The 13,383-nt window shown below is 42.9% G+C and overlaps 1 protein-coding gene across 3 annotated transcripts; it reads right to left on the reverse strand.

Moving 5' to 3' along the window:
• Nucleotides 1–312: 312 nt before the first annotated feature.
• Nucleotides 313–12,935, reverse strand: RFESD (Rieske Fe-S domain containing). Of its 3 annotated transcripts, XR_009153817.1 has the most exons (5): nucleotides 12,831–12,935; nucleotides 3,560–3,740; nucleotides 3,212–3,246; nucleotides 1,552–3,007; nucleotides 313–1,452 (listed from the first exon to the last, which is right to left on the reverse strand). XR_009153817.1 is itself a non-coding variant. In XM_058172616.1 (4 exons), exons 1-4 carry the CDS (start codon nucleotides 12,861–12,863, stop codon nucleotides 2,744–2,746), a joined length of 513 nt encoding a protein of 170 aa, XP_058028599.1. In that variant the 5' UTR covers nucleotides 12,864–12,935; the 3' UTR covers nucleotides 314–2,743. The 3 variants fall into 3 exon arrangements, 2 of the variants coding, with proteins under 2 accessions (XP_058028599.1, XP_058028600.1); XM_058172616.1 differs by having other exon boundaries at nucleotides 314–3,007; XM_058172617.1 differs by lacking the exon at nucleotides 12,831–12,935 and adding an exon at nucleotides 12,549–12,824 and having other exon boundaries at nucleotides 314–3,007.
• Nucleotides 12,936–13,383: the final 448 nt, after the last annotated feature.

Below are 13,383 nucleotides of genomic sequence, written 5' to 3' on the forward strand. Positions count from 1 at the left end.
TGTGTTTGCCCAGGAATTCAGCTACTGATCTGCATAGGTTTACCATACTAGTGATAGAAAGGATTACTAAAGCCTACAGATCTACTGTGTGCATGTGTTCTAATCCCTCAAAAGCTCATTTTCCTAGAAGGGCCTGTAAAGAGTTCCTGGTTAATGCAAATAATCTGTTTGACTTGCATTAAGCAGACTTTTGTGGCCTACCTCCCTTACTAAGAGGAACTATACTGCAAAATAATTGACGTATTACAAGCCATTACAGCAAGAGTCAATAAGTACCATGCGTACGAGATAAAGGATGAGAGTCTCACAATAAAAATATTTCTTTATTTAAAGATCCATAATACACAACATGGAAAAACGGTATCTCCATTTATTTACACTGATAATGCTTTTAAATACATTTTTCATACAAGGGTTAAACAAGAATTCCATTGCAAGGAAAGTCTGTTTTGAGGAAAATATACATTGTAATTTTTAAGCTTCAGGTGAGCTAGTATTGTCATCCTGATGCCCTCTTAAGTGTGTTAGGAGTATTTCTGTAACCTCAAAAAAAAGCAGAAGGCAATGCATCCAGCCTGGCCAGAATGAAGAGTCAACAAAATTTCAGGACTGTGATGGAAGAGAGGTACCAGGGTAGCTCATATCCATTTGAAAAGACCCCAAGTCTTGCAAAACTGGGAACCATATAGAGAATAATTTGAAGATCAGTGTCTCAGATACACTACTTAGAAATGCTTCTGTTTTCAAAAACACTTCCACACAAAAGAGTTAGAGAGTAAAGTTTTCAACCTTTTAAACCAGGTTGAAGAATCAATGGCAGGCATCAAATTAACTGGGAAACACGCTAGCATTTGCAATTGTTTAAAATGATAGTACCAGGCTCTAGTACCCACAAAGACCAAGCCTATATCTAAACAAAAAGCAGCATTTGTAATACATCATGGGACTGGAAGAGTACTTCTAATAAGCTTAAATTGAATGGTTTCAAGGATGCAAAGCTTTCTAAAAGTACAGATCTGGCCATTGTAGAAAAGCTGGGAGCAACCTTGAATATCCCTTTCGGGGATATAGTGAGCTCTCTCTAAATGGAAAACAAAACTCAGAATAATTGAGGAGCTACACTGAACAGCACTTACCAATTATCAAAAAGTTCTCAGGATACTAAAATCTGGGGGGGGGGAACCCCGCCCCAAGGTATTTGCAAGGGTATACCTACTTGATAGCATTCTCCTTAATTTTCTTATTATATTATTATATATTATGATAGTGTCACACAAATACTGTGAAGAAATGTTGCTTCTTTTCATTTAATTCCTGCACTCCAACATTACTTTGAGAATTAGATCCTCCTTCTTGGGCTGAAATGACCATGGCGGATCTGTGTGTGAGACAGAGGAGCATGAAGAGTGCTGATCCATAGAATGGCTGAAGACAATGATCTGGGGACAGTACCTGGTCAGAGAGGGTGAGGCAGAAATTATTTTTTGATTTACATGTTAATAAGCAAAGGTCTTCTCTCATTCATCACCTCCCCTTATTAGTTGGTCCTACCTTTTTTATGTGCAGAGGAGATCATTATCGTGTCATCTCTCAGTAGTGAGAAGAGAACTGAGGGCTTTTTCACTTTCTGCTTAGAGTAAAAACTTGTAAAATAGGTTCAGAAAATTTAAATCTATTAAAATTTTCTTCGGTTTTCTCACACCCTCTCCCTAGGAATTAGCCCAAAGGCTTTGGGCTGGAAAGAGTATTTCTTAGTTAAAAAGTGGATGACCATATGGTGATTAAGAATTGATTAATCCACTCTAAACTGTCCCTTCTCCTCAACTAAGATGCCTTCACTTGCAGCCTGGTTCAATAGTTGTAAGTACATTTATTATTTAGTTTGCTGGCTGATGGGTCAAAAATGGTAGCATAAACTAGTTTCTTGTTTCCATAGGATTGGATAACAATGACATAGCTCCATTCAGAAAGAAAGCATGCTGAGATGTTTATTGGAGTAAATAGGACAACCAACCCTAACTCACCAGTCCTTGTTCCCCTTAATGAATCTTGGGGTGGGGGGGTGTATAACATCTCCTTCCAGGTCTATTCTGGATTTTAATTGTGAAATGAGATCCTTGATTTGAGTATGGACATTTGAAAAGATGTCCCAGCTGGATTATTTTGTTTTGAAAATATTCTGGAAATAATTCTCCCAAGATCCTGCAGATATTGGACAAAAACCTCCATCACTAAGGGAGTGTTACTAAGCAAATTTATCACAAAAAAACTTTTCAATAATAAGACTAGAATTTATACAGGTAGTCCTTGACTTGCCATAGTTCCTTTAGTGACTTTCAAAGTTACAGCACTGAAAAAAGTGATTTATGACTGTTTTTCAAACAGTTGATCATAGCAACATCCCCATGGTCACGTGTTTTACATACATACAGATGTTTGGCAACTGGTTCATATTTTTTACGGTTGCAGTGTCCCGGGGTCATAAGATCACTTTTTGCGACCTTCTAACAAGCAAAGTCAATGGGGAAGCCAGATTCACTTAACAACTGTTACTAAGCTCACAACTGCAGTGATTCACTTAACAACTGTGACAAGAAAGGTTGTAAAATGGGGCAAAACTCACTTAACAAATGTCTCACTTAGCACCAGAAATGTTGAGCTCCATTGTAATTGTAAGAGGTCTACCTATATTCAAGAGTTTTTTCATCCAAGTTCCTATGAAGTAAAATGTTATTTAAAAATGTTATTTTTCTGCAATTTTTTCTGCTTTGTATTTTTCAGCATAGTAGTCGGACTCTTTATACTCCAGTAAATCTGAAAGAGTCACATAAACATTTCCGTTGTCCACGGTAATTTTGTGAGTCCTTTGTTTTACTCCTTTTGATTTCCACTTGGGTACTGCAGATGGTTCTTTGGGATTTATTGCTTGATACAATCCTTCACCTGTATTCAAAGTTATTTTATACTTATGCCAAGGACAAATAATGCATGGTTGTCCATTGATGTCCTACAGACGCAAGGGAAAAACAAAAACATTTTTCATTACCTTATAAACATTAGAAATAGACACATATATTGTCTACCTACAAATGGTCTCTGATCATTTAGTCAATTGTATTTGCAATGTCCCCACTCTTTGATGCTTCCATTTATATGAAAGCATTTGTTACTGCATTACCTATCATATTAAGTGGGTATTGTGTTTACCTACCTCTATTTCACCAAGATGTAAGGGACCTCCTGCATCTATTAAAAGATAAAAATATATTAGACCCGAGCTATTAGTTATGGTGGTTGTACCCTACTTCTAGTTTCAGAGCTACTATAGGTCTGAGTACAAATGGCTGGGGAACATAAACAGGTGTGGGATACAGCATGCATTCCCTGCTTATGAGCTTCCCAACTGCATCTTGCTATCCAAGAAGAATACAGGACTAAAGAATATGTGCATTAACCCAGCAAGGGACTTGCTTTGTTCTCACTGAATGTAGCTACTTTAATAGATATATTAAAATATAGCCTCTATATGCCTCAATGCACATCATTTTAAAGTTCTTACGGTAACAGCGGCAATCCAGAGCATAAAAGTGTCCACCATGGTAGAAAATAACAATTTGTCTCTCGTGGACCGTGGCTGTTGTTCTCTGGAGCTTTTTAATATCATCTTCTCTACCAACATAAATTGGACCAGACACTTCCTTCATTTTAGATGGTTTGACCATATTGTTTTCATTAATATTCTGCAAGAAAAAGAATTACATTAAAAATTAACACGAAAATAAAAACAATTGACCTAAGGGGAAAATCCAACAGTGCACCATAAGAAATCTGCTCTTTTTTTTCCTCGTAAAGTCTTCCAGTTCTTGCTGAAAATCTTCTTGGAGGGTGTCCCGACATATTGTAGCAGGTTTTGAGAAAACGTTTTGGGCTAGAGGGAAGCAGTGAAGAACTTTCCTATCTATTGAGATGTTCCCTTGGAACGTAAATTCCAAGTAAATTGGAAAGTGGATTGGATGCCATCATCAGTGAATTCGCTTTAAAGTAGACCTGTAAACATGTGATCCACCAGTCCTTTAAGATGGAATCACAAGGGTGGCCCAAGTTTCCTTCTCATGTGAAATCTGCAAAAAACAAAGGAATCGAGTCTTTGGCAGTCAGTCACACTGGTCAGCTGTCTTTAGCTGAAAAGCAGAGATGGCCACAAATTCTGCAGATAAGATTTATATGTCCATAAATCTATCACGAAACAGAACCGAAAGAAAATAAGATAAGCATTATTCATCCAAGAGTGGTGGTGGTTAATGAAATAAAATCTTTTTAAGGTATCTCATTCTGATCCATCTGGTGAATCCCTGAATGTAATTAACTTATTGAACCAGTTCAGTGCCAACATGCAGTCATTTAAAGAAGAATTCTCAAATGTCCCCTTTGCGCCAAGTGAGCAAAGTTAGAATAGAATAGAATAGAATAGAATAGAATAGAATAGAATAGAATAGAATAGAATAGAATAGAATAGAATTTTTTATTGGCCAAGTGTGATTGGACACAAAGGAATTTGTCTTGGTGCATATGCACCTGGAATCCACCTGGATTCAGTCCCCACTAACCAAAAATCTCCTGCAAGAAACTTTAACCTACACTCACCAACACATATAACACAATTTCTATGAAACAGTGCTGCTAGGGTGTATATCAAAAGGCAGAGAGAAACCAAAGTGCTCGCAAGGAAGAATGCTAGAGAAAGACAGGCTCAATGTAGCCAGATGGCTGTGGAACCAGACCAAATATAATGGGCATCAACTCAGAAAGAACAGGGTATTGATAGCTTACCGCATAAAGTTCTCCATTTGAGAGTAATTCAATGCCCTAACAATGTATTATTTATCATAAGCTTTAAGTTTTGTTAGAAGATACGCTCCTAATCACAAGCATTGTTAAGAGGATACTGAAAGAATTACAACAGAGATGCTCGAGGGTGGTCTTGGCGATATTGTTTGGGATGAGTTAGGCCCTGTGGCTCCCGAGGACATGGACAGGTTGTTGGGTAGGCTGAATGCCACCACGTGTTTACTGGACCCGTGCCCCTCCTGGCTGGTGCTGGCCACTCGGGAGGTGACACGAGGCTGGCTCAGGCGATTCGATCGCTTCTTTGGTGGGCGTCTTCCGGCCGCCTTGAAAGAGGCGGTGGTGAGGCCCTCCTTAAGAAGCCTTCCTGGACCCGGCTGTTTTAGGTAATTATCGTCCGGTCTCCAACCTTAAGGCGAAGGTTGTAGAAATATGGTGGCATATCAGTTTCCTTACACCTGGATGAAACTGTCTATCTAGACCCGTTCCAGTCCGGTTTCCGGCCCGGTTACAACGGAGCGGCTTTGGTCGCGTTGGTGGATGATCTCTGGAGGGCCAGGGATGAGGTTGTTCCTCTGCCCTGGTCCTATTAGACCTCTCAGCGGCTTTCGATACCATCGACCATGGTATCCTGCTGCGCCGGTTGGAGGGATTGGGAGTGGGAGGCACCGTTTATCGGTGGTTCTCCTCCTATCTCTCCGACCGATCGCAGTCGGGCAGAGGTCGGCCCCGAGGCGCCTCACTTGTGGGGTGCCGCGGGGTCGATCCTCTCGCCCTACTGTTTAACATCTACATGAAGCCGCTGGGTGAGATCATCAGTGGTTTCGTGTGAAGTACCAGCTGTATGCGGATGACACCCAGCTGTACTTTTCTACACGGACCACCCCAACGAAGCTATCGAGTGCTGTCCCGGTGTCTGGAGGCCGACGGGTCTGGATGGGGAGAAACAGGCTCAAGCTCAATCCCGCCAAGACAGAGTGGCTGTGGATGCGGCATCCCGGTACAGTCAGCTAAATCCGCGGCTGACCATCGGTGGCGAGTCAGTGGCCCCGATGGAGAGGGTTCACAACAGGCGTCCTCCTGGATGAGCGGCTGTCTCTAGAAGATCATTTGACGGCCGTCTCCAGGAGAGCGTTCTACCAGGTTCGCCTGGTACGCCAGTTGCGCCTTTCTGGACGGGATGCCCTATGCACGGTCACACACGCACTCGTGACGTCTCGCCTGGATTACTGCAATGCTCTCTACATGGGGCTCCCTTGAAGGGCATCCGGAGGCTGCAGTTAGTCAGAATGCGGCTGCGGGTGATAGATGGAGCCCTCGTGGCTCCCGTATAACACCCATCCTGCGCAGACTGCACTGGCTGCCTGTGGCCTTCGGGTGCGCTTCAAGGTTTTGGTGACCACCTTTAAAGCGCCCATGGCATAGGGCCGGGTTATCTACGGCAAGAAAAGAATTACATTAAAAATTAACACGAAAATAAAAACAATTGACCTAAGGGGAAAATCCAACAGTGCACCATAAGAAATCTGCTCTTTTTTTTCCTCGTAAAGTCTTCCAGTTCTTGCTGAAAATCTTCTTGGAGGGTGTCCCGACATATTGTAGCAGGTTTTGAGAAAACGTTTTGGGCTAGAGGGAAGCAGTGAAGAACTTTCCTATCTATTGAGATGTTCCCTTGGAACGTAAATTCCAAGTAAATTGGAAAGTAAATTGGATTGGATGCCATCATCAGTGAATTCGCTTTAAAGCATCCACCAGTCCTTTAAGATGGAATCACAAGGGTGGCCCAAATTTCCTTCTCATGTGAAATCTGCAAAAAACAAAGGAATCGAGTCTTTGGCAGTCAGTCACACTGGTCAGCTGTCTTTAGCTGAAAAGCAAAGATGGCCACAAATTCTGCAGATAAGATTTATATGTCCATAAATCTATCATGAAACAGAATTGAAAGAAAATAAGATAAGCATTATTCATCCAAGAGTGGTGGTGGTTAATGAAATAAAATCTTTTTAAGGTATCTCATTCTGATCCATCTGGTGAATCCCTGAATGTAATTAACTTATTGAACCAGTTCAGTGCCAACATGCAGTCATTTAAAGAAGAATTCTCAAATGTCCCCTTTGCGCCAAGTGAGCAAAGTTAGAATAGAATAGAATAGAATAGAATAGAATAGAATAGAATAGAATAGAATAGAATAGAATAGAATAGAATTTTTTATTGGCCAAGTGTGATTGGACACACAAGGAATTTGTCTTGGTGCATATGCACCTGGAATCCACCTGGATTCAGTCCCCACTAACCAAAAATCTCCTGCAAGAAACTTTAACAAACACTCACCAGCACATATAACACAATTTCTATGAAACAGTGCTGCTAGGGTGTATATCAAAAGGCAGAGAGAAACCAAAGTGCTTGCAAGGAAGAATGCTAGAGAAAGACAGGCTCAATGTAGCCAGATGGCTGTGGAACCAGACCAAATATAATGGCCATCAACTCAGAAAGAACAGGGTATTGATAGCTTACCGCATAAAGTTCTCCATTTGAGAGTAATTCAATGCCCTAACAATGTATTATTTATCATAAGCTTTAAGTTTTGTTAGAAGATACGCTCCTAATCACAAGCATTGTTAAGAGGATACTGAAAGAATTACAACAGAGATGCTCGAGGGTGGTCTTGGCGATATTGTTTGGGATGAGTTTGACCCTGTGGCTCCCGAGGACATGGACAGGTTGTTGGGTAGGCTGAATGCCACCACGTGTTTACTGGACCCGTGCCCCTCCTGGCTGGTGCTGGCCACTCGGGAGGTGACACGAGGCTGGCTCAGGCGATTCGATCGCTTCTTTGGTGGGCGTCTTCCGGCCGCCTTGAAAGAGGCGGTGGTGAGGCCCTCCTTAAGAAGCCTACCCTGGACCCGTCTGTTTTAGGTAATTATCGTCCGGTCTCCAACCTTCGCTTCGCGGCGAAGGTTGTAGAGAGTATGGTGGCATATCAGTTTCCCTTACACCTGGATGAAACTGTCTATCTAGACCCGTTCCAGTCCGGTTTCCGGCCCGGTTACAGCACGGAGACGGCTTTGGTCGCGTTGGTGGATGATCTCTGGAGGGCCAGGGATGAGGTTGTTCCTCTGCCCTGGTCCTATTAGACCTCTCAGCGGCTTTCGATACCATCGACCATGGTATCCTGCTGCGCGGTTGGAGGATTGGGAGTGGGAGGCACCGTTTATCGGTGGTTCTCCTCCTATCTCTCCGACGATGCGCAATCGGTGTTGACAGGGGCAGAGGTCGGCCCGGGCGCCTCACTTGTGGGGTGCCGCGGGGTCGATCCTCTCGCCCTACTGTTCTTTATCTACATGAAGCCGCTGGGTGAGATCATCAGTGGTTTCGTGTGAAGTACCAGCTGTATGCGGATGACACCCAGCTGTACTTTTCTACACGGACCACCCCAGCGAAGCTATCGAGTGCTGTCCCGGTGTCTGGAGGCCGTGCGGGTCTGGATGGGGAGAAACAGGCTCAAGCTCAATCCCGCCAAGACAGAGTGGCTGTGGATGCGGCATCCCGGTACAGTCAGCTAAATCCGCGGCTGACCATCGGTGGCGAGTCAGTGGCCCCGATGGAGAGGGTTCACAACAGGCGTCCTCCTGGATGAGCGGCTGTCTCTAGAAGATCATTTGACGGCCGTCTCCAGGAGAGCGTTCTACCAGGTTCGCCTGATGCGCCAGTTGCGCCTTTCTGGACCGGGATGCCCTATGCACGGTCACACACGCACTCGTGACGTCTCGCCTGGATTACTGCAATGCTCTCTACATGGGGCTCCCCTTGAAGGGCATCCGGAGGCTGCAGTTAGTCCAGAATGCGGCTGCGCGGGTGATAGATGGAGCCCCTCGTGGCTCCCGTATAACACCCATCCTGCGCAGACTGCACTGGCTGCCTGTGGCCTTCCGGGTGCGCTTCAAGGTTTTGGTGACCACCTTTAAAGCGCTCCATGGCATAGGGCCGGGTTATCTACGGGACCGCCTGCTGCTACCGAATACCTCTCACCGACCCGTGCGCTCTCGCACAGAGGCACTCCTCAGGGTGCCGTCAGTGGGGCAATGCCGTCTGGCGACGCCCAGGGGAAGGGCCTTCTCTGTGGGGCTCCCACCCTCTGGAATGAACTGCCCCAGGACTTCGTCAGCTTTGGACCTTGGACCTTCCATGAGCTTAAAACATATCTATTTAACTGCGCAGGACTGAGTTAGATTTTAGTTTGTGGTTTTTATCTTGGGTTTTAATTTTAATTTTTATATTTTTAATTAAGGCTTTTGAATAAGTTTTTTAATTGTTTTTAGAATTGTATTTATTGTATTTTTTGTTTTTTAAATGCCTGTAAACCGCCCTGAGTCCTTTGGGAGATAGGGCGGTATATAAATATAAACAATAAATAAATAAAACAGGCCCCATTAAAAATAAATTGTTGAAAACACTTTTTTCTGTAATTCAGGAATGGGCTTAGTCCAACTATCAATAAATGCTAATCAACGGTTGTGGCATTTGAAGCAAAAAATAGGTTTATTAAGAAATATATCACGATAAAGCCTCACTTGTCTAAATTACATGTTCAAGAGAGGGAAATAGACATAGAGGGTATGTAGTTCTCTTTGTCTTTTAGTACAGAAACTCAAGTTAGCCAGATCAAGTCTGTTCTTAGATGGTAATTGAGTTACCGGCAAAAAAGAAACCTGCTGGACTATCTGACCTTTTTTTTTTGCCAGCAAGAAAAGAATTGCTTTTGTGGCATCTGGATAAGTGTAATGCCTATCTACTCAACCTCCATTGTATAATAATATCACAACCCAAGTAAGTAAAGGAAGGGGCCCTGTGCAACACTGTTATTATGGAGTGGAGCAGGGGTGAAATGTTCCCGGTTCGGACCGGATCAGTAGATCCGGTAGCGATGGCGGCGGGTGGTTCGGAGAACCAGTAGCAAAAATCCCTGCCCCCCACCCCCGCCATGCCCACTCAATCTCCCGGTTGCCCGGTCGCCTCTTCTTTCCACCTTGTTCGCTTTTAAAAGGTAAAAAAAAGGCTCTGACAATCACAGCTGAGCCGCGTGATCGTCAGAGCCTTTTTTTAACTTTTAAAAGCATTTTTTTTACAACCTTTTGGCTGAATAGGTTGTAAAAGATAAAAAAGATAAAAGATATTTTAAAAGATAAAAAAAGGCTCCGACAATCGCATGCCACTGCTGATCACACACACCCCTTGCACATGCGGTTCTACTTACCTGCCTTCCCATGCCTCCCTTTTGGCGTGCACTGCATGCGCGCGCACACACACCTCGCATTTGGTGCAAGGTGTGCACTGTGCATGCGCACGCACAGCATGGGTTTGGCGCGCAGACCGCATGCACAGCCACTGAACCGGTAGTAAACCAGTTCAGATTTCACCACTGGAGTGGAGTTTGCCATAACTTGTCCTGCTTTCTTGCAGATAATCCTAAAAACTGTATTCCAAACTGAAAAAGATAAATTTGTAGGTGCCTGATTGTCCTCTTAAATACTCCTCTATTTCAGTCAATCTACGTTAAATCATTACTAATAGTGTTGTGTAATAAAAGAGGTGATGGTTTGCAAATGATGTTACCTGAGTCAATTTAACAAAGCCAAACTGCATTATGGCTTTGTTATACATGAGTGTAAACCTTGTTCTTCACAAAACACATCCTGCAGAAAAAAACTTCAAAGTTGAAAAGGACTGCTATTTTTTTCCAAACTAAAATTACAATTATAAATTGGATGCAGTAGAAATACCTATGGACAAACACATGAAAGGGTTTACATTTTATTGGCAAACAGAAGAAGGGGGAAGCTATGCCTTATCTGGCAAAGAAGAAACTAAAAAGAAGCAGGATTATCCATGATAGTTGGTAAACAGACCAATAAATCACATTATAGATAACTGAGAGGATTGCAACTACAGGGAGCAGCAATCAGCCACTGCCAATGGCTAAAAAAAAAATCCTGTTTGATATTTAGCTTGCATTTACCAATCCTCAATCTTCCTGTGAGTCAGCCTTCCTACTGCCAAACAGCCTCTTAAAACAAGAAACAAGCAAAATGGTATGTGATGTACTATGAAGGAACTGGCTGAAAGTAAAGCTACTGGCACAGCATTAACAGCTGCAGCAGGCTCAGAATACAAAGATGTGAAATCTAAGGGGAGGAAGTGGGGGAGAAAAAAGGAATCTTTAATGGCTGGCAGCTTCTCTGCTGGGGCCTTCAGGCTCTTTTATGATCCAGTGTTGTTCCAAACTAGCTCTGACCACGCTGCTATGGTTATGGAGAGTTATGAACTTTCCCAATGATTATGGTTGTGGTTATGGAGCGTTATTAACTCTCTCCATCAAATAGGCAATGGGCATTGTGTCCATTTCGAAACGGTTCAGGCCTGATGCAGCCATCTCTTCATTTCCCAGATTGCCACACTGTGTGTGTGTGTGGAGTCTGGAATGTCAGCCCAGACGCCAACCGACCACCTTGTGGGAACCAAGGTCATCTCAACAGGTGCTGGCCAAAGATTGAGGGGAGTTACCAAGAAGATGCCAGAACACCTAATTGGACAATGGGGGATTATCTTTTCTTGAATTATGCTAAAACCGTGGGAAATATTTCGAGCTGGTTTTATTTTCATTCGTGTCGAAATAACGTACTCAATAAAACCGACCTTTGAGAAAGGTGAAAGTCTCAGAGTGCTGAATGGTTTGGGTTCATTACTTGGAACCTTGGCACATTGCTCACTTACACTTTCGTATGTATCTGCAGTTTTTAATGAATCTGCTACTTAATACTTTAAAAAAATCTATCCTGCTTTAAAACAGAAAATAAATAAATAAATAAATAAATAAAACAATCAATCCTTATACATATCTTCTTGATAGACAGGTAGTCCTTGACTTATGACTGGTCATTTAATGACTGTTTAAATCATGATGCGTCAGAAAGGGTACTTTAGGGTCCTTAAATCATGTCTGGCTGTTGTAAAACATTGCACTGCCCCCACTGTGGTCAAATGACTGCATTTTGGGCACTTGGCAACTGGCCCGCATTTACAACCAGTTGCAGCATCTCACAGTTAAGTGATTGTGATCTGCAATGTTTTTTTGCCGATTTTCAGATTTCTTTTCATTTAGGAAAATAGATTCACAGTAGGTCCTCATAATTTGCTTAATGACTGCCATAAAAATGCTTGAAAAACCAGGTCTGGTCTTTACTTATGACTGCAGCAATTTATTAACAGAACTTATGAGCAAAATTATGTTCAGAACTACCTGTATATTTATCCTGAAAGTATTCCTTGCTTTAGATAATGGATAAAGGTAATCCTCAATTTACAACAATTCATTTAGTGCCTGTTCAAAGTTACAACGGCACTTTAAAAAGTGAGTTATAACTATTTTTCACACTTATGACCATTAGACCATCCTCATGGTCATGTGATCAAAATTCAGAAGCTTGGCAACCGACTCATAATTATGACATTTGCAGTGTCCTTGGGGTCATGTGATCAACTTTTGTGACTCTCTGACAAGCAAAGACAATAGAGAAGTATCCCAAGATTTGGAGAATAGTAGTCTAAGGAAGGCTGATAGTAAGATGTCACACAGAGCTATTACTTAAAATTCCTGTGACGGGGCCAAACAATAGCAGGATATTTTTGTTTTATCCCCCTACCTCGGTCTGCCTCGCCACATCCTGCTTACTCCCATCACACGATCGGTCACCACCCGCAAGGTGGCGATCGCTGCGGATATTCTTGCCGCATCCAGCCTGAGATTAGCCATAGTTGCAAAACCACAACGCCCAGCAGCCTTCGCGCTCCAGAAGACCACAACTCCCTGCAGGCGCTGCGTTCAGCCCTTTCCTTCTATTCATTCTTCTCTTTCACGTGTTCTTCTTACGGGGAGGGGGAGAGAGAAAGAGAGAGAAAAGATTTTTACTTAAAGGAAAACCAACCTGTTCCATTTTGCCTGTCGAAAGGGATGCCATTCAAATCTGGCTGCGAGTCCGGCGCTGCAAGTTGATGACCCTGAGTTGGGTTGTTTCCCCCCACCGCTGGTGCGTCACATCTGAATGTTACTGACGCTTTAAGCATCATGTGATAAAACCTCGCCTGCTGATTAGTGTTTCTTTCTGTCCTGTTTTGCTTTGGAGGAAATTTACCCGAATCTTTCTTGTTTGCAAATCCCCTAATAACTTTTTTTCTTCCTAGCCTGGTTTATTAAAGAAGCAAAACCAGAAGCAAAATGGTAGTTTTTTTGGAAAATGCCACAAAGGTCTGGGGTTGGCCAGATCGGGAGGAATAAGAGGGAGAAATGGTTAGGAACAGCCTGGTACGAAAAAGGGACCCTGAAACCCCATTTATAAAAGTTAGAACAAGAGAAGTTTGGGAGGCAGGTCAGCCTCATCAGATCCCGAAGAGGTTGAAGGATACGCAGGTTTTTTAAAACATGGAAAAATACTGCGATCTTTATATTGGCCAAAGCTTGTTGTGTGTTAGTGCATTGTG

Source organism: Ahaetulla prasina, chromosome 2, assembly GCF_028640845.1.
Source record: "Ahaetulla prasina isolate Xishuangbanna chromosome 2, ASM2864084v1, whole genome shotgun sequence".
Taxonomy (NCBI): Eukaryota; Metazoa; Chordata; class Lepidosauria; order Squamata; family Colubridae; genus Ahaetulla; species Ahaetulla prasina.